Source organism: Asterias amurensis, chromosome 4, assembly GCF_032118995.1.
Source record: "Asterias amurensis chromosome 4, ASM3211899v1".
NCBI lineage: Eukaryota > Metazoa > Echinodermata > Asteroidea > Forcipulatida > Asteriidae > Asterias > Asterias amurensis.
Window position 1 is genome coordinate 12,663,859 of NC_092651.1, and position 26,933 is coordinate 12,690,791.

Genomic DNA, 26,933 nt, shown 5'->3' on the forward strand with positions numbered 1-26,933 from the left:
GAAATGCTATGGGAGTAATTGAAACCAAAAGATATATCCCCCGATAGATTGTTAGATAAACAACAATGCGATAACTGGAATTAAAACTGATGTTCATAAAATGGACACAAAGAAAATGTGAACCTATGATTGTGGCTGTGCACAGGTTAACTCGCATTGAGTTTACAGCAGAAAAACCGTTGACAATCATTGACGGGTTCATTGGCATAAGCTGCACCCTCTTTTTCTCCCTCTTTTTTTTAGGGGGGGGGGGGGGCTGTGGATAAGACATGTTGAGGGATGGCTACTTTTTGTCTAAGCATTCATTGGTTCTTGAACCTCATTTGGAAGCCTAGGGGCCACGGGTCCTGAGAGTGATGGGATACCCCCCCCCCCCCCACCCCCTTGCACGGGTAAGCCATTTTCAGGTGAGTAGTTGGTTGGTAGGCCGGATGGGGTCTTCATTAACGTGACGTTGCATCTTCAATCAAAGACGCGATTAATGTCTCTTAAAAATGATTGCATTGACATTTTAATCAATTAGGGATAAGGGTTAGGGTAGGGGGAAGTTTTTATGCTCATAACTATTTTGAGTAGTATTACCAATAGTGGCCAGTGCCTTAAAAGCCCTTGACTGGAACTGGAAAGCAATTAGGATTCCATGAAGGTGAAGGGTCAAAACTTTGGTTTCGTTTTGGAATTCACAGTGTTTACAGATGTTGAAACACATTATTATTGCCTTTTGAATGATCGCCCAGACTGATCGCACATGACCTTGCAATGTTGCCAAACAGATACGTGCTGCCAATCAGTGTATACTGATATACTAGCGAGGTGAGTGAAAGTGAAGCATCTGAGCAGGCACCGAGCTGCTGCTACAACGAGTTGCCAAAACTAAACTACAGTGTGTACACTTGAAATCAATAAGAGTTTCAAGTCCCCATGGCGGCATGTATTATTCTTGCGATCGTGACAATGGTGTGCCTTGTGATGAAGCCTTTACCAGCCTCCACAATCACCGGTAAATAAGTCATTCTTTTAATATTAAACCCGTTCGCTGAATCCTGTAAACGACTGTTCTATTAAACTATCTATAAACAATGTGACCTGTGACATTACATGTTTACAAAAGAGCCACACAGAGCCTCGACTTCCTGCAGGCATGATTTGTACACAGCTCTTTGAAAAAAAAAACCATAAAATCTTACATAGAGATGGCACTGTCTCAGTTTTATCAACTTTTTATATGATGAAAGGGGGCGCATCTCAAAACTTGACCAGCTTTTACTTTCATAACTCTTGGTTTTATGTGGAATTATGACACAAAATGTCAACTTTCCCATAGGACCAGGGGATCTTGCCTGTCACAGAATACTCAAATAATGTACAAGGTCACACTTATTGTAAACAAGGTTTACATGGTCTATACTAATTTTATTTTTAACTGTTTTTTGGTCTGTGTGGTAGCCAACCTTGAAACATGTCCTAGCCCGGGATAGAGCAGATGCAATGTATTTTGTTTTGCAATACCTATATACCCTCTTAAAACGTCCGGTTCACAATTGACCCGGTTCCGAGTCCCGCTGCGCCTGACCCATTTCTGGGTCACTGGTACCCGGAGTCTGTGTCAAAATGACCCCTTAATAATAGTTTCCAAGTGTCTTGGATTGTTCTACAGTAATAGTGAGGAATCCTGTGAAAATTGGGCAAGAAAATGTCGGTGATGTGAGATGCAGGGGGCGCTCTCTGCCATCATTGTTAACGGGTACACTGAATGAAATGATGAAAAGCAATCTACAAACTACAACACAATCTAAGTTATAGTTCATAACTTAGATCATACTGATTTAAATGGAAACCAAAATTTAAAAGATAGGTTATTGTAATTTATGTAGCAGAAAAAAGCATGTAGCAGAAAAACCGGTAGGCCTACCGGCTCCATCCGTGGAAGGAACCGGTACGCCTACCCGGGCTGCGTAGGGGAATTCCCCGCAATGAGTCCCTCTGAAGCGCCCGGAAGGGCTTCAACTGGATCAACATCCCGCCAAAAATGAGATTAACAGAAGGTAAACTTGGCAAACAATTGCGTTTAAAAGAACACTTAATTTCACTTGTTGAACATTTTGTTCTTTCTTTTTTAAGTTGTTTTATTAAAACGAAAGTTTGTTGAGCAGAGGCCATCCAGGAAAAGGCAGAAAAAAAGAAAAAAAAAAAAATACAATACAAAAGTATACAAAAATATGGTCTTACCCATAACCGAAGTGTGTAAGCACTGTATACCAAGGAGTCCACTTTCCCGAGTACTGTAAACAAAAATGTATAGATAGTAAAATTAATAGTTTAAAACGTACAGATTCAAAGTAGATACTAAGAAATGGCATCGATAACATTAAAGTATTATACGCGCACGTATTTACTAACAAGTTACCCACCCTAAGTAAATACATTTTTACAAAAAGATAGGTTATTGAAAGTATGAATTCTGAGACCCAATAACGAGACACTTTAAGGGGTTTATAAGGCACATTCAGCAGCCACAGCCATGCAGGAACAGCCGGGCGAACACCATCTCTTTTCGATATCAAAGTGCACTGGGTTATTTTACGTGCGTTACACAACACACGTGAGCAACGGCTTTACGTCCCATCCGAAGGACGACGCAATGGTTAAGTGTCTTGCTTAAACTTGGACATGAGTTTCACGACTGAGACTCGAACACAAACTCTGCTGTTTAGAAACAGCAAAGTTTTAATTCGGTGTTCTTAACCGCTCGGCCACGACACCTCCAAGGGCAAGTATTGCCATTATTGCTTGTAAATACAACAAGTGAGGTGCGGTGAACGCACATTACGAAGGTACACTTCTGAAGTGTGTGCAGTACTCACGTGCACAACTACAAAACAGCTTGAAACTAATTGTCTCATGTTTTTACCCCTCAAAGAGTGCCCGAGGGGTACATACAAGTCAGACAACGCAGAGGTGAGTAAATGTACCCCTTGCCCGCCTCACTCAACCACGACGGCAGAGGGCAGCACATCTCCTTCGGCGTGCGAGTGCTTGGAAGGGTACTTTCGTGCAGAGGATAAAACATGCAAAGGTAAGATTGGATACGTTATCTATCTAGAATCTGAACTTTATAAAATCAAACACATGTTTTTTGTTGCCCTGCACCTTTTGTTGACAAATAAATCGCTGCGTCATGTTTCTCTCAATGCATGGAAGAATTTCGAGTGAAGAAAAGGCTTCCATGTTTGGGGCAATCATTGATTCAGTATTCATTAAACGCTTAATTATTTTTTAAAACATTGTTTATTACAACTTTATTGCAAGAAAACCTTCACAAGTAAAACAACAAACTTGGAAAGGAACGACCATACTTGTTCGACAAAACAGTGTTAACGGGTACACTAAACGAAATGATGAAAAGCAATCATACAAACTACAACACAATCTAAGTTAGAGTTCATAACTTATATCATACTGATTTTCACGAAATGGAAACCAAAATAGGAGCCTTCTCAACAATTTTGGGGTTCTACCATTTTTCTTATAAAACAGTTCAAAGGTGTCCACGATTAAAATTCTATCATTTTTGTTTTAATACAGTTAATAGATGTGCACGACTTGGACGACCATTGAATGGTCGGATAATACAAGAGATCTGCAAGAACACCTACGAATCGGAGTGTTCGTTTGAATGCAACCTCGGCTACGAGCTGATCGACCCTGCCAACTCTGCCACACGCCGATGCGAAGCTAACGGCTTTTGGTCAGGAAAAAAAGCACAGTGTCAAAGTGAGTTCCGCCTAATCGATTTCAATTTTTGGCCGCTAGGTGGCAGCAGACTCAAACAGCGCATCTTTTTTTAGCTTCATGATCCTTTTCGAAAACACGGCTTCGGCTTTGAACTCGGCTCAGGCTAGCCTGGCCCCGCGGTTGTTTTGACAACTGCGCGTGCTTTGCGTACGTGCCCAAGGCTTCAGACGAGAGAACGGGGCCCGGAAGCCGAATCCAAACCCGAAGCAGTGGGTTCGAAAATGGCCTTAGAAAAGTGTGCTTTGATCGTGCCGAGATGCATGGTCGGTTTCCGCCAGAGATTCTGTCCTCTCAGTGGTAAAATTAACGTGGGCTGAAGGATGATGTATCAAAAGAGGGCGCCATCAGAATTATGTAGTGCAAAATTCGCCGTATTGTGGACAGGATCTCCCGAGGAGGGGAGCGGGGGGGGGGGGGGGGGGAGAACTGTGTCCGAATTTACGGCTACAGCTATGGCTACGACAATTGCTAAGGGTGTTAATAAGGAAGTCCTATACCTCAACGCATGATGACGCGGCAATCAAGCCAGCCACCAATTTGGACACGGCCGCCAAGCTCAACTACCATTTCGAAAAGAAGAAGAAAAAACCCGAATATGATTTGCTTTTACTCTTACACCAATGTAGACCTATGTATTGGCGCTGTATCTTAGTCCTTTTCAGGGTTTTGTGAAAACAAATTACCCGACGATTACTCGGTGAGATTCGAACCCGCGACCTTTGTGTATTAATTAACTAAGATTTTGATTTAATGATCATCAACTAATTTGGATGTATTGACCCCTATATCCCACTCCCCACCCAGAGGTCAGCTGTGACGAGATCCCAACACCAACTGATGGCAGTAGGCTTTGTTTAAAACAAGATGCTTTTCTCGGTGATGTCTACGGTTCTACTTGCAGGTAAGTTTCCAACAGAAAATACTTTTGTCTTTTGTGACCGTTGTCTGTCTTGTACGGAATTCCCCGAATACGGAATTTCTTTCTCTCCCCATTACTCATTACCAAGTAAGGTTTTAGGCCAATAATTATTTTGAGTATTTACCAATAGTGTCCACTGCCTTTAAAGGATTTTGATAGCTAACAAATTAACACATTGAAATTAAAATCGAACAATTTAAATTGTCCCATAATTATTTATGATTATAAAGAAGGAGGAAGGTGTTCGGCTGCAGCCGAAAACCTGTTATTTATTTTAACATTATGATTACGTTTGAGTGAACCAGGTGCGTACGGTGCTCCAGAAGTGCCAAACTAAATGTTTTGAGTTAATGGAATGAAATACAATTTTAACAACATAATGTTGTTAGCTCGATACAATGACATGAAATTCCGGAGCTCCGTATGAGACAAGAAGCAGGTGTTATTTATGAGCAAAATATTTGTTTGAATTTTATATGGACAGCTTTTCGTGTAAGGATGGCTTCAACGAGGACGGGGATAGAGAACGTGAATGCACTGAGTCTGGAGAGTGGTCCGGGGTACCCTTTTCATGCAGAGGTAAGGTGGAGTGGCAGGAGATTTTGCCCCACACACAGGGAATTGTGTACAAGCTTCTCATGAGAGCGCCCTCTATTGGGATCAAACTCCATCGGCTCATACTGGGCGACAGAATCTCCGGGGACAAGTTTCCCCGGACAAAAGAAATAAGAAGACATACGAAACTTGATTAATCTCCAAAAAGAAGCATTCGGCACTACCTTATAAGTAAGGTTTGCTGTAATACCATTATAATCTCTTTGGGGTAGTTCTCAAAAGAACCGTTGGTTTCAACTCGACGTTTCGATCAGTATGCTCGGATCGCCCTCTGGAGAAAGAAGTTGTAAATACTGTTGTAAATACACTGAAGTTGTAAATACTGATAATACTCGTATACAAACGATAGGGGGGGGGGGGGCATATTCCATTCTCGACTTTGTCATCGGCGACGTCGTTCACCTCGATCAATGTTATGCAGTTCCAGAGCGCTCCATTTATGACAACATCAATGTCATAAGAGACAGCATCATGTACGCCAACCATTCTGACCTGCCTCTCGCCTTGTGTAATTTGGACCAAAAAAAGGCGTTTGATAGCATTGACCATGACTACTTACTCTAGACGCTGCAAACAATGGGTTTTTGGTGAGCATTTTGTTTCCCTCATCCGTCTTCTTTACACGGATGTCCAAAGCACAAAGTCCAGTCCACGCTAACAGCCCCACTCCCATTTGAGAGAGGTATTCGTCAAGGATGCCCCCTCTCAGGGTTGTTATATTCCATTGCTATCGAACCCCTTCTTCATACCATCAGACGTAACTTGCAAAATTATGGTATGTCACTTCCGGGTTCCGACAGGATCCTGACTGTTTCTGCTTATGCAGATGACGTCACCGTTTTTGTTTCATCCAACAAAGGATTTCAAGTATTGAATGATATTTACACTATTTACAGTAGGGCATCGTCTGCTTGTCTTAATCTTAATAAATGTAAAGGGTTGTGGGTCGGAGCATGGATAGACAGACAAGACCAACCACTCAATTTTCTCTGGAACAACAGTGATGTCAGATTTCTTGGAGTTCATCTGGGAAACACAGAAACTTCTAGACAAAAAAACTGGAAATTGTGCAAAGAAAAACTGAATAACGCTCTTTCGAGGTGGAGTGGTCTGGCAAGGACCATGTCTTTCAAAGGCAAAATCATTATAGCCAATCAGATAGCTGCCTCGAAATTGCTGCATTTTCTCGCTGTTCTCCCTCCACCAGAACAAGTTTTAGATGAACTCCAGGAAACTCTCATCAATTTTGTTTGGTCTCAAAAACGTCATATGCTCAGTAGAAAAGTGCTTTTCCAGTCCCCATTGAAAGGGGGACTTGGTCTTTTCTGTCCTAAATCCCGTGTGATGACTTATAGATTTTCTGTTCTTCAGCGTTTGTTTTGTAAAAATAAACACCCTGCCTTTTATTTTCTTATCCACTATTGCCACATGTATCGTAATCTAGGTCACGATTTTCAACTCTTTTATACCAATCTTGAAGTGAAATATCTTACCAGTCTCCCCGTTTTCCAAGCAGAAATTCTCAAAGCTTGGATCACATCGAAAGCCACCACGAGCGTACCACCTGCCTCTGTTAATTATGTTGTGAATATGCCTATTAATAGTTTGATTTTATGTAGCCATGGTAACAAAGAACTTCTCTCTGGTCGGCTCCTTTTATGTGGTGTCACACTAATCAGTCAACTACTCGACAAGGACGGAAAGTGGATCTCAGCTGAAGACATTCAAAAACAGCATCGGATGGGACTACGCCCACTTTCTTCAAGAACACTTGCAACAGAATTGTCACACATAAGACAAACCTTACGAGATCTCTTCCCCAAACTCTTCGACAAAAGGGGTGCTACAACGACTCCTGACGAAGGAACTGAGTGTTTTCTCCACTTGAACTTTCCAACACCTGACATCAAAATGAACGACATCAAAAGTGAATCCAACTTTCCCTCCAAACACCTGTACACCGTCTTCAACAAATAACTCAATACTCTGCCGGACAACCCCCGAACCCCTTGGCACAGGGACATCCTGCAAATGACCACTACAATACCGTGGAAAAATGTTTACAAATCACCCATCTCCAAGAAAGAGGGTGATGTACAGTACCGGTTACTTCATAAAATTCTACCATCGCAGGAAGTTCTCCATTACATCGACCGTAGTCTACCAAAAACGTGCGGCTGGTGTGGACCATCAGAAAAAGGAACTCTGCTACATCTCTTCTTCCACTGCCCATCAATTCAACCAGCACTCAACCTTCTGCATCGATGCATCACACAACTACTTCCCACAATGACACTAACTTTCGATACATACTGGTGCCTCATCCACCACAGCAGGGGCCGACCGAGAGAAAACGTTGATTTAGCCAATTATTTAATTGTTAGCTTCAAAGCTAGTGTTTACTGGTTATATGTTCACTCCAATTTCAAAGACTGCCTTCACACCTGGAAATACCGTATTAAAAGTAAAATCATAATAGAGTACCGCTACTTCCATCTCCAGAACAATGTTCCCCTTTTCCTCAAGAAGTGGGGTCTCTGCAACATGTTCAAGATCACCGATAATGCCATTGAATGTACTCTGTAATTCTGTTTCTATTCCTTGTTTACCATGCCATGCTAATGTATTTGCTTAAGTGTTAATTTGGGTGTTATTTCAATCCCAGCTACTGATCTCTTTTTGTCACAGATATTTATTGTCTATTTTATGTAACTTTTTAGTTTCTATGTTTTTGAAAATTCTGTACATTTTGTGTATGAATAAAGTGTTTGCTTTGAAAAGTCAAAAAAAGTCAATCAATCAATCAATCAATCAATCAATCAATCAAGAAAAATTAAATGATGGCATTTAATGTCTCTTGCTGCAATACATTTGTACAGTAGTTAAAACTAGTGCGACTATTGTATTAAAGATGAAGAACAGCATGGTTTAGATGTTGAGGAACACACCTTGTTTGATGCATTACTCCGCTGTCAGAGTTCACATGCACCTCGGCAGAGACTTACACCCACGACCTTTAACATTCAAAACCACTTAGTTATGACTAGATGACCAATAGACCAATGGGTACTACAAACATTTCCAATAACTTCTTATGTTTCCTCCAGCCAAGACCTGTCCCATCCTGATCGCGGAAACCCATACGAGGATCGTACCGCCAGAATGCATGGAACGCCAGTTGGAACATAAATCCCAATGCTTCTTCGAATGCGACTGCGGGTTCCAGTTAAGAGGCGTTAGTTCTAGAACATGTCAAGCAGATGGTACTTGGTCAGACACATCAGTGCAAAACACATGCATCGGTAAGTCAAAGAACAATCGGTTTCCTCATTGCTCATTTTTGTTTTGGCATTGTTTTTAAAAATGTTGTTTTTAACCCTTAGATATTGAGCCTCCAGAATTCATCACTTGTCCCGGTGACATTTCCCTCCCGACCGATCTGAACAAGAACTTTGCTACTAACCCTGCAAACTGGGACCAACCAGAGGCAATGGACAATGATGGAGAGCCGGTCATCGAGGCGTCACTGTCCGCTACGCAGCAGCGGTTCTACCTGGATGAAGTAACGGTCATCACCTACACAGCGCGTGATGAGACCGGACTCGAAAACACATGTACTTTCAGTGTTACAGTCAAAGGTATCATCACAAATTGCATCACATCTTCAACAACTATAAGATGTAGAACGGTGTTTATTTTTCTCTTGTGGCATTTGTTAGTATCACTGTTTAGCAATTATGTCTTCTATCGCCCTTATTTCGAGAATTACCAGTATTCTCTGAAACAGCCAATTACTTGTAGAAAACATAAAAACCTCAAATTGTTTGATTACAATCAACAATTAAGGACATTTACACTGTGCAGTCTGAGCTACATAAGCAAAAGTGTTTTTTTCAGAATCACTCGAGTAATTTCGGCCATTCTAATTTCTAGACGAGGAGCCACCACAAGTTATCAACTGCCCAAACTCCATGGCAGTAAAGACCGACAATCGTCTAGCCGTTGTTCACTGGGAAGAGCCGGTGTTCCAGGATAACTCTGGGCATGACGCCTCGGTCATCTCCAACCGTCCGTCCGGGTCCACGTTCTTCTTTGGTCAACCAGAGAGTATTTGGTATATAGCAGAGGACCAAGCTGGTAATACTGCACGGTGTGAGTTCACCGTGTCTGAGGAAGGTAATGCTTACTAATAGGAATATCAAGCAGTAGTTTATCCCGGGAAGTATGGCGAGGTTCGTGAAGAGATGAGAAAGTAGTTAACCTTTAATCTTATCAACATCTTTAGATGAGTGATTAAAGCCACTGGACACTATTGGTTATTGCTCAAAATTATTATTACCATAAAACGAGAACTCGGCATTTGATTACTAAGGTCTTGAAATCAAGCATCTGAAAGCACACAACTTGTGCAACAAGGGCGTTTTTCTTCCATTATCCTGTGTAACTTCGACGACCAATTGAGCTCAAATTTAATTTTCATAGGTTTGTTATTTAATGCATATGTTGAGATACACAAAGTGAGAAGACTGGTCTTTGACAGTTGCCAAAGGTGTCCAGAGTCGTTAAGATGTCAATGGCTATAGTTTTAATCACTATTGGTAAGCCATGATGATACATTTTTCAAATTGTTTTAAGATTTGGAGCCTCCTGAATTCATCACCTGCCCGGAGGACATTGTGCTCCCCACTAATCTCCATGAAAACTTTACCACAACGACCTGGGACAGACCTGAGGCACGAGACAATTTTGGAACACCGACCATCGAGGCTTCCCCCTCGGCTGCCAAGGAGCGGTTTTATCTGGATGAAGTAACGGTGGTCACGTACACAGCACGTGATAGGTCCGGACTCCAAAGCACATGCACATTCAGCATTACGGTCACAGGTATATCGTACTAAGACATAGCCTTTACAATACCACAAAGACCCTCTTGCAGATGACATCGAACAAAATAGTTATAAGAAGTTATAAGAAATTATAAGAAGTTCATCAGGCTGGTAAATATCCACTTAGCAAATGAATTTTCTACAAAACACAGTCAATACTTAATACGTAAATTTCGTTTACGTTTTGATTAGTATCACTTGTCATACTCAGAACGAGGCACCACCAGTCGGTTGGTGGCGCTGTTTCCTACTACGGCCACTGGATGGTGATTTGGCCGATTGTGTCCTCCCCCGGGTCGGAACTTGGGGTTTGAGGGTGTCCCATGACAGTCGATACCCCCCCCCCCCATCTCTGTTGAGAGTTGATCGTCGTCTCATTAATTCAAGCTAGTTTTCCGATAATTTACATAGAACCATAGTCACAATACACCGTAAAATGTACGGATACAAAACCTTAATAATTTTAACGGTTTTACTAATCTATAACCGTCGGCTGTTTACAAATTTAATTACATAATTAATTAACCCTTAAGTCTCTATTATAAACACGATATTAAATTTGGTTTATTTTTAGATGAAGAGCCACCACAGGTACTCAGTTGCCCGGGCTCTATGGCGATAAAGACCAAGGGCAGTTCTGAAATTGTCCATTGGGAAGAGCCAATCTTCCAGGATAACTCCGGGAAAGAAGTGACGGTCATCAATTCGGACTTACCGTCCGGGTTTACTTTCTTTTGTGGCCTGATGGAAACTGTTTATTACATCGCAGAGGACCAAGCTGGTAATAAAGCGATTTGTGAGTTTACCGTGGATGTAATGTGTATGAATTAGCAAGCACTGGAATAGTGGTCTGACTTGATTAAGTATACTAAGAAGACAGGGTACATGTCTGAATTGTGCGTATAATGGTCTGCCTTCGTATGGTAGGAATACAGGGTACAAGATTGCTTGTCATAAAAAGATAAATAATTGTAAGTAAATACAACTGTTTAAGATCAACCTGACAGCTCACTTATTAACAGTTGATACAATATCAGTTAATCTTCCAGAGAACTATTGAGTGTCTGTCAAAGATTAAAGTCCGGTATTCACTGTGACCATTAAATAAGTACATTAAACAGTTAAGTTTATCATGCATGCTGTGAGGTATTTTTATATGTTCTTTATTACCAACTCAATACACTTTTAGTTTAACATAACGTAATGATTATGTTAACATTACGAGGCTAAACTTTACCTGTGTTTACACACGTAACATGGGCCTAATTTCATAAAGCTATTTAGCAGCAAATACTGCTTGGCAAATTTCTTTGCTAAGCAAGAAATTAGCTGGGTACCAGTCGCAGCAAAGATACGTTAAGGTATTGTGCTTACATGCCTTATGAAATTATGGGCATGACTAAAACATCCTCAAAGTTGATAATACGTATCCTGCATAAGACACTACACAATTGCTTCGTCCTTCGGATGGGACGTAAAGCCGTTGGTCCCATGTGTTGTGTAACGCATGTAAAATAACACAGTGCACTTATCGAAAACAGAAGGGGTTCGCCCCGTTGTTCCTGGCTGTGGCTGCTGTATGCGCCGTAGCACCTTGTAAACCCTTATGAGGTGCTACGTAATCGGTTCTCAGAATTCATTACTTCAATAAAAACATATCTTTCTGAAAGTTTGTATATATTTATATCAGCGCCTTGAGTACCTTATTTGGTAGATACGCTATATAAGACTTCGATATTATTATTATTATAAATGTGTTTTAACAAAGAAACAAATAAAGCTGATAGTTTTTTATTCAGATATATGTAGTGAAGTTTAGTTTTCTCCTTTTCTCCGGGACTCATTTGTTATTATCGTATCATGAGAGTCAATTTGAATCAATTTAGGATAAGAGATGGGGTAAGAGAAAGTTTTTATGCTAATAACTATTTTGAGTAATTACCAATAGTGTCCGTTGCCTTTAAAGCCATTGGACACCTTTGATACAGAAAAAAAAAGTTCACAGATTTACACAAATCTTACAGGGTTTACAGAAGGTATGGTGAAAGACTTCTCTTGAAATATTATTCAATGAAATGCTTTACTTTTTGAGAAAACATTAAAACAATATCAATTCTCGATATCGAGAATTACGGATTTACTTTAAACACATGTCATGACACGGCGAAACGTGCGGAAACAAGGGTGGGGTTTTCCCGTTATTTTCTCCCGACTCCGATGACCGATTGAGCCTAAATTTTGAAAGGTTTGTTATTTTAAATATAAGTTGTGATACACGAAGTGTGGGCCTTGGACAATACTGTTTACCGAAAGTGTCCAATGGCTTTAAAGCCCTTGACAGGGAACCGGAAAGCAACTAGGATTCCATGAAGGTGAAGGTTCATAACTTTGGTTTCGTTTTGGAATTCAAAATATACAGATTGAGTAATAACCGATAGTGTCCAGTGCCTTTACAGCCCTTGACTGGAACTGGAAAGCAGTTAGGATTCCATGAAGGTGAAGGTTCATAACTTTGGTTTCGTTTCGGAAATCGAAATGTTTGTTACACAGATGTTAAAACACATTATTATTGCTTTTTGAATGATCGCACAGACTGATCGTACATGACCTTGCACTATAAAGTTGCCAAACAGTGGTATACACGTCACAACAAACCACACTGTAGCGAGGTGAGTGAAAGTGAACCACAAGGAGTACTAGACAGACACTGAGCTGCTGCTATATACAAGGAGTTGTCAAAACTAAAATACAGTGTACTGTGTGGATACTTCGTGATCAGTGAGAGTTTGAAAAGTCACCATGACGTCATATATATTTATGGCGGCCGTGACTACGGTGTACCTTGTGATGAAGCCTATACCAGCCACCACATTTGACGGTAAATACAATCATCATTATTAGATTAAGTCCCTTTGTTTGATACTGTAAACAACTGTTTTTATACTATCTTTACGCACCATGGGAGCGTTCGATTAGAGTTTCCCTGGGTCGACCCCGGTCTGCCCCCGGTACGTTCGAATAGCTTTGACGTCATTCCAGGGGCTCATCCGGCTCAGCCCCAAGTGCCCTGCTTGTGGAGTGGGTCACTTTGGGGCTGGCCCCACGTGCATGACGTCACCACGAGAGGGTGGGTGATCGTTTGATTAGCTCTTGTCAGGGGCTCACCCGAGTGAGCACCGCGGGTCAACCCAGGGAAGCTAATCGAACGCACCCATTTGTTATATATTTCTGAATGTGTAGCTATATAGCATCGAGTCATACCCCAACCCATGGTGGAGCAGTATCAATATTTGCAACACGTATAATTGTAATAGCTTCTTATAGATTCTGGTCAGAATTGACCCGGTTCCGGTTCCCACACGGGGTTTGACCCACATCTGGGTCAGTGATACGGAATCGTATGTCAAAATCTATACTATCTTTACTCACATTTACTTGTATTTCTGAATGTAGCTATATAGCATCGAGTCTTACCCCGACCCATGTTGGAGCAGTATCAATATTTGCAATAACTATACTTGTATTAACCTTTTAAATATTCTGGTCAGAATTGACCCAGTACCGGCTCCCACACGGGGTCTGACCCACATCTGGGTCAGTGATACGGAATCATGTGTCAACATTGCCATGAAATGGGTTAAACTTACGCAGAATTACAACTAAAAAACATTTTGTCAAATAGTTAATTCTAACCCGGGAGAACTGGAGGCATCGTTATTAACCCTCGTTCATCGACAAGCTTTTAAGCATACCTGAAATTGTCTAGACTCCTATAGGCCTATCACAGATGCACCAACTTAGCATTACATAATGCAAACAAGGAATTTGCGACCAAGGTATTTAAAATAGCACAACGGTTAACTCTTTAAAGGCAATGTACACTATTGTTAATTACTCAAAATAATTATTAGCATAAAACCTTACTTGGTAACGAGTAATGAGGAGTGGTTGGTAGTATAAAACATTGTGAGAAACTGCTCCCTCTGAAGTGACGTAGCTTTCGAGAAAGCGGTAATTTTCCACGAATTTGATTTTGAGACCTCAGAATTAAATTTTGAGGTCTCGAAATTGAGCATCTGAAAGCACACAACTTCGTTTGACAAGGGTGTGTCTTCTTCGCAACTTCGACGAACAATTGAGCTCAAATTTTCACAGGTTTGTTATTTTATGCAAATGTTGAGATACAGAAAGTGAGAAGACTGGTCTTTGACAATTACCAATAGTGTCCGGTGTCTTTAAGATCCCTCTAGGGGGATTTGAAGGGAAAGTACCTTTTGGTTTTTGGATCCGTTTGATTGTTTCCACAGATTGACGCTGAAAATCCAGAGCAATTAATGTCAAATCATGAATAATAATCATTTAAATACACAATCTGAGACACACTGTCAGTAACGCTTCTTTGTTTTCTGTTCCGAAAGTGTCCAATGGCTTTAAGGGGGCTCTGTCTTTTTCAAAAGACTCAATGTTTTTGGCTCCGCACTCGATTATAGGGTTGTCTTACATTAGAACCATGCGGTAAAACAAAGACATAACACGCCTAACATTTTACTTTTAATCCGAAGTGAACTCCCAGCCCCCTGCTGATATTGTAAACCCCTGCCCTAGCCCACCTGAGCTTGAGAACGGTGCCTCCTTCCTCAACGGGACTCTGGGCAATATCTTCTATCGCTGTAACCCTGGTTACACAATGTATGCGCCCAATGGAAACACGATACGATGCATGGACGGACAGTGGGTTGGATCTGTTCCAGTGTGCTCGGGTAAGAAAAACATTGCTTCTAGGTAGGAATTCAGTTTTCATTAGAAACATGCTATATAACCAATCTATAGGTAAACCAACTAACTAATATTAATGTTTTGTCTTGAATTAAAGGGAAGGTACACGTTTGGTAATTACTCAAAACAAATATTAACTTAAAACTGACTTGGTAACGAGCATTGGAGAGCTGTTGATAATATAAAACATTGTGAGAAACGAGGTAATTTCTCACTAAAATAATAAAAGACTTCTAGCTAGAAGCCTTTTATTCTTATATATCTGAAAGCACACAAATTCGTTCAACAAGGGTGTTTTTTCTTTCATCATTTTCTCGCAACTTCGATGACCAATTGAGCCCAAATTTTCACAGGTTTGTTATTTTATGGTTATGATGGGATACACCGAGTGAGAAGACTGGTCTTTGACAATTACCAAACGTGTACCCTCCCTTTAACTCATCAGATTCGTTTTTATTGCGAGATCGAAGTTAAAGCAATGATTTGGGGGCTTTTCAATGTAATAATAAAGAGGGGCTCCAGACTCAAATAAGTTTGTTGTGGTTCACTCTCTTTTTTTTAAGATGGGAGTCCTTTTGAAAACGGGAAAAAAAAATAAAAGTCGCTGTTAAAGCAATGATTTTGGGGCTTTTCAATGTATTAATAAAGAGGGTGTCCAAACTCAAATAATTTTGTTGTGGTTCACTCACTTTTTTTTAAAAGACGGAGTCCTTTTGAAAACGGGAAAAAAAGGTTAAAATTCGCTGTGGGTTGAACCCAACCCACAGCGAATTTTAACCTTTTTCAAGTTCAGGTGTGATTGATCTTACTTTTTAATCGTTCAGATCTTGTAGTTTTCAACGAACAAAACATAAAAGTAATATGAGAAAGTTTTACAAAAATCAGTTGACATAATCTTATAAAACCAACGAGGTGGAAGGCTTTATAGAACGTTCATTTACTTGGCGGTGGTGGAGTATTCCTGGATGTCTCGTCGAAACAGAGGTACCGTCTTCGAGGTCAACTGCTACGCCGGGTTTGAGCCAGAGGGACCCGCGTTCATTTACTGCGACGGAGCCCGCTGGAGGAACGAACCCCGGTGTTTCCGACAGAAATCGGCCGGTAGTTGCCCGGATCCTCCAATAATTCCCAATGCAAGAATGGCAATAACGCAAGGTGGACGAGGTATTTCATATACATGTGCCACTGGATTCACCCCAAAGCTTGGGTCCAATACTTTACAATGCAACTCCGATGGCCAATGGTATGGCGATGCAGCTGTGTGTGCTCGTAAGTTGTATTTGTACCTTTTATATCAAATAACACAAATAAAAAAGTCCTTCATTATAGGTCAACCTCATTTTAACCGAATCTTTTAGAAATCCAATTCCAATTCGTAACATTTATGTTGCTGTTTATTCTTTGTTTGAAACCAGGTGCTGGCTGCCGAGTTCCCAGTGTAAACGCCGTCACTAATGGTGTGATTGCCGTCAGACAGTCGATGGTGTTGAAGATGACGTGTCATCCTGGGTACGACTTGGTAGGTTCTTCTGTTCTGTTTTGCGATGGCCAGAGATGGAACGGAAGTCTGCCGACTTGCCGGCCACAGCAACAGGTTCCACAGCAACAAACACAGCAACGGGACGATGGCTATCCCTCCAGGGTTGAAGATGGTACTCGCTGCGGAAACATTCCAGTCGTTCCAAACGCTAGACCACAGTATGGAGTAGAGCGTGATGATAGTGGGTATTCATTCTACGCTGTGAGATACATCTGTAACCCTGGGTACACCTTACAACCCGCCAACTACGCCGTGTACTGCTCAGGAGGAAACGTCGTCGGGACCCCTCCTCATTGTTACGGTAATTATTATAAAACCAGAACAGTCTGTTTCGTTCAAAGCATTACAACACACTAAACAAAAATTATTGGAATTTATTACATTAGTGGGTCTACAAAAAAATACAAGTAGCTATAATAAACACTCGTAATGATTGTGTACCGAGCCATAATTACACGAATTATGAAATCACGTATTAACAGATTATTGATGATTATTTAGGAGACAACTAAAGTCAAATCTTTAATGAACTTTAGAAGGGAAATCACACGCACTTAACATTCTGGTTGGTATTAAAATATTTACATTTGTTGGTATTTTTACTTTCAGCTCAGTGTGGATATGAAAATGGGGGTTGCCAACACGTGTGTACAAATACCGACCAGGGTGTTGTTTGCTCGTGCAGAGATGGCTACAAGTTGGCAAATAACGGGAAAAGATGCACAGGTAAAGTTTGGAAAAGTTAGATACATTTAAGAAAAGTTGCACCTTAAAGACACTGGACACTATTGGTAATTGTCAAAGACTAGTCTTCTCCCTGTAGAAATTTGAACTCAATTGGTCACCGAAGTTGCGAGATAATAATGGATTGAAAAAAACCAACTTTGTAATAGAGGATGTTGTGTGCTTTCAGATGCTTGATTTCGAGACCTCAAAATCTAATTCTGAGGTCTCGAAATTAAATTAAAATAATTATTTTAGTGGAAAATTACTTCTTTCTCGAAAACTACGTTAGAGGGAGCCGTTTCTCACAATGTTTTATACTATCAACAGCTCTCCATTGCTTGTTAACAAGTAGTTTTTTATGCTGACAATTATTTTGAGTAATTAACAATAGTGTCTACTGCCTTTAAGTCGTGTAGTACAATTACAACTACTGTTGAACTTCTCTTGTAGATATTGATGAATGTGCCAGCAATAGAGGGCGTGGTGCATGTGCGCATCGGTGTGTCAATCACGATGGGGGATTTCAATGTGAATGTAACCATGGACATGCAATAGCGACTGATGGAACTTCTTGCACAGGTAAGTTAGCAAATCATTAACTGCAACACATTAATGTTGTCTCATACTGTTACAATCTTGATTATATTCCTACAGTTTACAGTAAAATGTGCAATTCCGAATGTCAGTAGTATCAGATAAAAATATGCACAATTATTGGTATTGAAGATCAATCGTATCTTTAACATTTATTTTTTTTCAGCATTTGATAACATAATCTTATTTCGGTTACTTGAAGGTCACTTTTTACAAAGAGAACAAACCACCAAAGCCTCTATCATTTATACGAATCCACGAACAAGAGAAGGTGACATAATGTGATACTATTTTGTTTTTGTCATTCTTTCCATAAAGAAATTTCAAAATCTTGTAGCTGTGGGACATACGGACATTGCGTCGAAGCACGCGGTACAATCGCAGCGTTCTGCCGGTGTAATGACGGTTACCAACAAAGCACCGATCGTCTCAGTTGTGAGAGAGGTAAATTTGTTATAACATTTCATGTAACTCTCATTGTGCACTTTAGAAAGTTAACTCATATAATGAAAGAGACATCACTGGTTGTTCAAATCGTACAGTCAATCTTTGTCCCCTCAATATAATGAACTGTTATATGAATCTATAAATAAGATTGTCTAGTAGGTAATTACATTGCTCTAGTATTGCAAAGGTCATGGGTTCTAATCCAAACCGAGTAATATGCATAGTGATTTTTTTACACAGCTCGGAAGAGTAGCCTATACATTGGCAACAAACATCAGTGTATTATGGGTAACACCAAAACAATAAGATGTTTGTGTGTTTTAGGAAATACTATGCACGGTTTGAGTAATTGCTAAAGGGGAATTTTGCGTCTCGTTTATTGTGTGTATTGTTGTCTCGTACTTAGTTCCCCAAACTCAATGTAGCTGTGGCACTGGATCTATATCATGTTGGGAAGGAAATGGAGAGAGAATCTGTACCTGCAGGACAGGCTATCAGCAAAGTGGTAATGGATGTGTTGGTAAGTTTAGAAGGGGAGTTCTAATACAAACTCAAAGGCACTGGACACTAGTATTGGTAATTACTCAAAATAATTGTTAGCCTAAAAACCTTACTTGGGAGCAATGGAGAGCTGCTGATAGTAAAATACATTGTGAGAAACGGCTCCCTCTAAAGTAACACAGTTTTTAAGAAAAAGGTTATTTCTTGAGCACTCAAATAATTAAAGACTTCAGTTAAAGCCTTTTATTAGGATTCGAAAGCACTCAAATTTGTGCAACGAGGGTGTTTTTTCTTCTATATTCTCTTGAAACTTCCTTGACCAAGCGAGCCCAAATTTTAACAGATTTTTTATTTTAAATGTTGGGGTACACAGAGTGAGAATACTGGTCTTTGACAAAATACAAAGGTGTCCAGTGCCTTCCACAAATACTACACTAATTTATGTTTTGCTTGTTGGCTTTATCTCACTTTTTTCCACTATAAATGTTTTCTTGTTTATGGTCAATCTATTAATTTGTAGATATTAACGAGTGTCAAGAAAACGGCGGTCTAGGGGACTGCAAGAAGGCTTGTGCGAACACCGCGGGTTCCTACAGGTGCTACTGCCCGGGAACATGGCAATACCTGTCCGAAGACTTAAGGACTTGTCGAGGTTAGCTGAAATAGTTTGTTTACAGAGACCCTCATCTCACTGCAACTGAGTCATGCTTCTTGTACAAAATATATGCACTTGGCAACCATTTACTAACTTACTTAGGTTGATGGGAATAAACAGGTTACACCATAATGACCCCATATCCAATTTCTTTCCAAAAGCATCAATTTGGTTCTTAACCATGTTGGTTGAGGTTAAGTTCTGGTTGTTCCATTCGGAAATAACTCTGATGGAGAATAAGTTATTTTCCTGCAGTTCAGCCATTCTTAAGTTCTGGTTTTGTAAAGCTGTTAAACAAGGGGACCAGACTGAAACTTGATCCAAGCCCAAGAAGCCTCGGCTTCGTGCCATTGGTATGGTGTAGAAAGTTCGAGCAGGCTGCTTTGCAACTTCTACAAACACCTTAAATTGGATGAAACTCAGTCACCATCCAACAGTCTACAAGTCCAGTTAGACTACATATAAATGTTGCTTTCTCCAGAAGACGATCAGAGCCTACTGATCGAAACGTCGAGTTGAAACCAACAGTTTCGTTTCAGATGCAGCCCAACTCATTTAGAGATATTCACATGGTGTTACCGCAAACCTTTCCATATCGTATTTCCACCATGCAAAGTTTCAAATCCTACTTGAAATGTATAAATGTTGATTCTCAACACCGGTGTGTAATGATTTAGATGGTGTAGGAGCTGGGGTTGGGTTTGGTTTTTGCTATCTGAAATATTTGTTACTATGTAAGTGTCATTTTATTTAAATTGTCGTTTTATTTTGGAATATTTGATAACAGAACGTCCATGTTCCTGTGGTATTGGATCAACTGGCTGTTCTCAGCCCAACGGGAGGAAGATCTGTACATGCGCTGAAGGATATAAACGCAGTCAAACAGAAGACAGTTGTGTAGGTGTGTACTTATATTATGACAATTGTTTTGTTTCAATATCAAATATATTAGGCGGTTGTGTCCCTTAGAAATCCAAAAGACTTGTTGTTTAAAACAGAGGCAATACAAGAAATGGTCTCAACAGTTCTAAATTCAAATACAGAGAATTCAACAACATCATAAACGAATAAATAAATCCAGACATGTTTCCATTAAGTGTAACATTCTCGCCTGACTTGAGAAATCCTGGTTTTGATTTGCTTCAAAAAAATCATCCTAAAACGACCATTTGCAACTGATATTGTTCAATGTCTTGATTTAGATTGTTGATTTCTGTTTGTTTGTTGATTTTGTTTTGTATTTGTCAGGCATTTCAAAACGAGCCTTTCTGCTTATGTAAAATGCTCCCATATTGGTTTGCTCTGTATTCATTACATCTATTAAAAAAAAAAAATCATCCGATTTTCATTAATTATTTCCTTGTTCTGTTCTTGTCTGTCTTTGACTTAAATAATTGTATATAATTTGTTCAGTGTTGTCCTCTTTGACCAACATGGAAATAAATGTTGATTGAATTTTATTGAATGGAATTGACTTTGCTTTCTATTGCCAGATCGTAATGAATGTGAGGAGGCAACACCTTGTGAGGGATCGTGCGTTAACACTGAAGGTTCCTATCGGTGTAGCTGTCCACAGTCTGGGTACCGACTCGCACAGGATGTACACAGTTGTGAAGGTTGGTATTTAACTGAACAGTGTGTATTCCGTTAACCTGACTACATTATTGTAAAAATGCATCATGATTGAAATGAATTGAGGTCTTTCAATGGGCACACCGTTTACGCAATTTAATGGTGAAGAACCATAACTAATGTTTTTATAGATGGTTGGTGTAAACAAAATCATCAAAATGTCACGTTATAAGCGGAAAATGATTAAAAAACCAAAAGCGGTAAAAGGCCAGCGTATGCGTGTTTCCAGCCGTTGCAACTTTAAAATCTTCGTGACACTGTCGCACAATGTTGTAAGTAGACTGGTGCTTTGTTTATAGCAACGTTTTTACCATGACGCAGCATAAGGATCCAGTCTGTATATCCATGTATTATAAACAACTAGCATAAATATACGGATCAGGCAAATCCTATTTTTAACAATATCATGTTTATTGTTATGATACACATTTGCGTTGTTCTGCATATGTTTAACCTTTTATGTTTTTTGTGGTACACCATTAAGGCGTATATGTGCCATTGTCACGTAAATGTATATACAAATTAATGAGTATTCATTGTTGGTTAAAACTGGGGTAAGGGGAAAGGAGCCATCGTTGAAACGCCCCCATGAGGATTATTTGTGGACTCGATCTGGGCCCAATTTCAAAGAGCTGCTTAGCACAAAAATGTGCTTAGCATGAAATGTCTTTCTTGATAAAAACAGGATTACCAACCAAATTTCCTATTGTTGCGTATTGCTTGTTACATGTATTCAGCTGTTGATTGCTTATCCTGAAAATCACGTGGTAATTTGGTTGCTAATCCTGTTTTTATCAAGGCAAAACATTTCATGCTAAGCAAATTTGTGTGCTTAGCAGCTCTATGAAATTGGGCCTAGATATACATACAAACGTTATTATACAGGCATCACTTGTCTGGCTCTCTCTCCATGTTCTATTATACAACAGGTAGGCGAATGTCCAGGTTAGGAATTTTATTGAATGGAATTGACTTTGTTTTATATTGCCAGATCGTAATGAATGTGAGGAGGCAACACCTTGTGAGGGATCGTGCGTTAATACTGAAGGTTCCTATCGATGTAGCTGTCCACAGTCTGGGTACCGACTCGCACAGGATGGACACAGTTGTGAAGGTTGGTATTTAACTGAACAGTGTGTATTCCGTTAACCTGACTACATTATTGTAAAAATGCATCATGATTGAAATGAATTGAGGTCTTTCAATGGGCACACCGTTTACGCAATTTAATGGTGAAGAACCATAACTAATGTTTTATAGATGGTTGGTGTAAACAAAATCATCAAAATGTTACGTAATAAGCGGAAAATGATTAAAAAACCAAAAGCGGTGAAAGGCCAGCGTATACGTGTTTCCAGCCGTTGCAACTTTAAAATCTTCGTGACACTGTCGCACAATGTTGTCATCTATTAGAAAGGCTCAATAATAACAGGGAAAGTGTTGGTAATTGTTCTTTCTCAGTTGCATGTGAGAGATATCTACCACCAAACAACGGCTACCAATTATCATGTAACACCACGGACAACAGGATTGATACAGTGTGTAATCTGACGTGCAGTGAAGGCTACGAACTGGAAGGTCGCTTACAGATATGGTGTCACTTGAATGAGGACAGACAACTAGGAGAGTGGTCTACCACGGGTGTTGGTAGATGTAATGGTACAAAGTTTACTCCCTATAATTAAGCAAATGACGATAAACTGGAAAATTCTGTGGCAGGCATAACATCATTATGTCTTTCTTCATTTAGTGAAGAATAGCATGGTTTAGATGTTGAGGAACACACCTTGTTTGATGCATTACTCCGCTGTCAGAGTTCACATGCACCTCGGCAGAGACTTGAACCCACGACCTTTAACATTCAATACCACTTAGTTATGACTAGATGACCAATAGACCAATGGGTACTACAAACATTTCCAATAACTTCTTATGTTTCCTCCAGCCAAGACCTGTCCCATCTTGATCGCGGAAACCCATACGAGGATCGTACCGCCAGACTGTATGGAACGCCAGTTGGACTATAAATCCCAATGCTTCTTCGAATGCGACTGCGGGTTCCAGTTAAGAGGGGTTAGTTCCAGAACATGTCAAGCAGATGGTACTTGGTCAGACACATCAGTGCAAAACACATGCATCGGTAAGTCAAAGAACAGTCGGTTTCCTCATTGCTCATTTTTGTTTTTGCATTGTTTTTAAAAATGTTGTTTTTAACCATCAGATGTTGAGCCTCCAGAATTCATCACTTGTCCCGGTGACATTTCCCTCCCGACCGATCTGAATGAGAACTTTGCTACTAACCCTGCAAACTGGGACCAACCTGAGGCAAGGGACAATGATGGAGAGCCGGTCATCGAGGCGTCACTGTCCGCTACGCAGCAGCGGTTCTACCTGGATGAAGTAACGGTCATCACCTACACAGCGCGTGATGAGACCGGACTCGAAAACACATGTACTTTCAGTGTTACAGTCAAAGGTATCATCACAAATTGCATCACATCTTTAACAACTATAAGATGTAGAATGGTATTTCTTTTTCTCTTGTGGCATTTGTTAGTATGACAATTTAGGAAATTTACACTGTGCAGTCTGAGCTATCTAAGCAAAAGTGTTTGTTCAGAATAACTTGAGTAATTTCGGCCATTCTAATTTCTAGATGAGGAGCCACCACAAGTTATCAACTGCCCAAACTCCATGGCAGTAAAGACCGACAATCGTCTAGCCGTTGTCCACTGGGAAGAGCCGGTGTTCCAGGATAACTCTGGGCATGACGCCTCGGTCATCTCCAACCGTCCGTCCGGGTCCACGTTCTTCTTTGGTCAACCAGAGAGTATTTGGTATATAGCAGAGGACCAAGCTGGTAATACTGCACGGTGTGAGTTCACCGTGTCTGAGGAAGGTAATGCTTACTAATAGGAATATCAAGCAGTAGTTTATCAGGGAAGTAGACGATGTGCATCCTCAAAATTATTATTACCATAAAACGAGACATCGGCATCTGAGTTTGAGGTCTTGAAATCAAGCATCTGAAAGCACACAACTTGTGCAACAAGGGCGTTTTTTCTTCCATTATTCTGTGTAACTTCGACGACCAATGAACTCAAATTTTCACAGGTTTGTTATTTAATGCATATGTTGAGATACACAAAGTGAGAAGACTGGTCTTTGACAGTTGCCAAAGGTGTCCAGTGTCGTTAAGATGTCAATGGCTATAGTTTTAACCACTATTGGTAAGCCATGATGATACATTTTTCAAATTGTTTTAAGATTTGGAGCCTCCTGAATTCATCACCTGCCCGAAGGACATTGTGCTCCCCACTAATCTCCATGAAAACTTTACCACAACGACCTGGGACAGACCTGAGGCACGAGACAATCTTGGAACACCGACCATCGAGGCTTCCCCCTCGGCTGCCAAGGAGTGGTTTTATCTGGATGAAGTAACGGTGGTCACGTATACAGCACGAGATAGGTCCGGACTCGAAAACACATGTACTTTCAGTGTTACAGTCCAAGGTATCAGTACAAATAATTGCTTCACATCAACAATAATCTCAAAATGTAAACAGTTTTTTTCACATAAATAGAACAATTTTGGACATGACAAAACAAAATATATTTTGAAACCATGCACATGCACATTCAGCATTACGGTCACAGGTATATCGTACTAAGACAAAGCCTTTACAATACCACATAGACCCTCTTGCAGATGACATAGAACAAAATAGTTATAAGAAGTTATAAGAAATTATAAGAAGTTCATCAGGCTGGTAAATATCAACTTAGCAAATGAATTTTCTACAAAACATACCCAAAACGGTTTTACTAATCTATAACCGTTGGCTGTTTACAAATTTAATTACATAATCAATTAAACCTTAAGTTTCTATAATAAACACGATATTAAATGTTGTTTATTTTAGATGAAGAGCCACCACAGGTAGTCAGATGCCCGGGTTCCATGGCGATAAAGACCGAGGGCAGTTCTGAAATTGTCCATTGGGAAGAGCCAGTCTTCCAGGATAACTCCGGGAAAGAAGTGACGGTCATCAATTCAGACTTATCGTCCGGGTTCACTTTCTTTTGTGGCCTGATGGAAACTGTTTATTACATCGCAGAGGACCAAGCTGGTAATAAAGCGATTTGTGAGTTTACCGTGGATGTAATGTGTATGAATTAGCAAGCACTGGAATAGTGGTCTGACTTGATTAAGTATACTAAGAAGACAGGGTACATGTCTGAATTGTGCGTATAATGGTCTGCCTTCGTATGGTAGGAATACAGGGTACAAGACTGCTTGTGATAAAAAGATAAATAATTGTAAGTAAATACAACTGTTTAAGATCAACCTGACAGCTCACTTATTAACAGTTGATACAATATCAGTTAATCTTCCAGAGAACTATTGAGTGTCTGTCAAAGATTAAAGTCCGGTATTCACTGTGACCATTAAATAAGTACATTAAACAGTTAAGTTTATCATGCATGCTGTGAGGTATTTCTATTATGTTCGGTATTACCAACTCAATACACTTTTAGTTTAACAAACTGTAGTGATTATGTGAACATTAGTAATTACGAGGCTTAACTTTACCTGTGTTTACACACGTAACCTGGGCCTAATTTCATAAAGCTGTTTAGCAGAAAATACTGCTATGCAAATTTCTTTGGAAGAAATTAGTCGGGTACCAGTCGCAGCTAATACTTCAAAGACACTTGACACTGTTGGTAATTGTCAAAGACTAGTCTTCACAGTTGGTGTATCTCAAGATATGCATAAAATAACAAACCTGTGAAAATTTGAGCTCAATCGGTCGTCGAAAAAACACCCTTGTCGCACCACGGTCACACGAAGTTGTGTGCTTTCAGATGCTTGATTTCGAGACTTCAAATTCTAAATCTGAGGTCTCGAAATCAAATTCGTGGATAATTACTTCTTTCTCGAAAACTAGGTCACTTCAGAGGGAGCTGTTTCTCACAATGTTTTATACTATCAACCTCTCCCCATTACTCGTAAACAAGAAAGGTTTTATGATGATAATTATTTTGAGTAATTACCAATAGTGTCCACTGCTTGGTATTGTGCGTACAGGTCGTATGAAGTTGGGCACAGGATGAAAACATCATCCGAGTTGTAAATACGTATCCTGTATAAATATGTTTCAATAAACAAATAAATAAATAAAGCTAAGTTTTGATTCGGAGATATCATGTTGTGAAGTTTAGTTTTCTCTTTTTCTCCGGGACTCATTTATTATTGCCGTAACATGAGAGTATCCACACAACAGGGAAATGCTATGGGAGTAATTGAAACCAAAAGATATATCCCCCGACAGACTGTTAGATAAACAACAATGCGATAACTGGAATTAAAACTGATGTTCATAAAATGGACACAAAGAAAATGTGAACCTATGATTGTGGCTGTGCACAGGTTAACTCGCATTGAGTTTACAGCAGAAAAACCGTTGACAATCATTGACGGGTTCATTGGCATAAGCTGGACCCTCTTTTTTCTCCCTCTTTTTTTTTAGGGGGGGGGGGCTGTGGATAAGACATGTTGAGGGAGGGCTACTTTTTGTCTAAGCATTCATTGGTTCTTGAACCTCATTTGGAAGCCTAGGGGCCAAGGGTCGTGAGAGTGATGGGATACCCCCCCCCCCCACCCCCTTGCACGGGTAAGCCATTTTTCAGGTGAGTAGTTGGTTGGTAGGCCGGATGGGGGTCTTCATTAACGTGACGTTGCATCTTCAATCCAAGACGCGATTAATGGCTCTTAAAAATGATTTCATTGACATTTTAATCAATTAGGGATAAGGGTTAGGGTAGGGGGAAGTTTTTATG

The 26,933-nt window shown here is 40.1% G+C and overlaps 1 protein-coding gene across 1 annotated transcript; it reads left to right on the forward strand.

Annotated features, from left to right (window-relative positions):
* The first annotated feature begins 767 nt into the window (after nt 1-767).
* LOC139935907 (uncharacterized) lies at nt 768-26,270 on the forward strand. Its single transcript, XM_071930530.1, has 26 exons — nt 768-1,000; nt 2,921-3,076; nt 3,586-3,774; nt 4,600-4,696; nt 5,199-5,293; nt 8,437-8,631; nt 8,713-8,967; nt 9,263-9,505; nt 9,965-10,213; nt 10,790-11,035; nt 14,778-14,975; nt 16,407-16,832; nt 17,141-17,257; nt 17,708-17,836; nt 18,170-18,295; nt 18,705-18,818; nt 19,320-19,451; nt 20,242-20,355; nt 20,948-21,070; nt 22,078-22,200; nt 22,548-22,745; nt 23,032-23,226; nt 23,308-23,562; nt 23,743-23,985; nt 24,354-24,602; nt 25,013-26,270. Exons 1-26 carry the CDS (start codon nt 922-924, stop codon nt 25,267-25,269), a joined length of 4,803 nt encoding a protein of 1,600 aa, XP_071786631.1. The 5' UTR covers nt 768-921; the 3' UTR covers nt 25,270-26,270.
* The last annotated feature ends 663 nt before the right edge of the window (nt 26,271-26,933 follow it).

Coding starts and splice junctions, on each gene's coding strand:
- LOC139935907 (XM_071930530.1), top strand. CDS start 922: ATGGCGGCATGTATTATTCTTGCGATCGTGACAATGGTGTGCCTTGTG. Junction 16,833..17,140: donor GACCCCTCCTCATTGTTACG/GTAATTATTATA, acceptor TTTTACTTTCAG/CTCAGTGTGGATATGAAAAT. Junction 22,746..23,031: donor GGGTGTTGGTAGATGTAATG/GTACAAAGTTTA, acceptor TGTTTCCTCCAG/CCAAGACCTGTCCCATCTTG.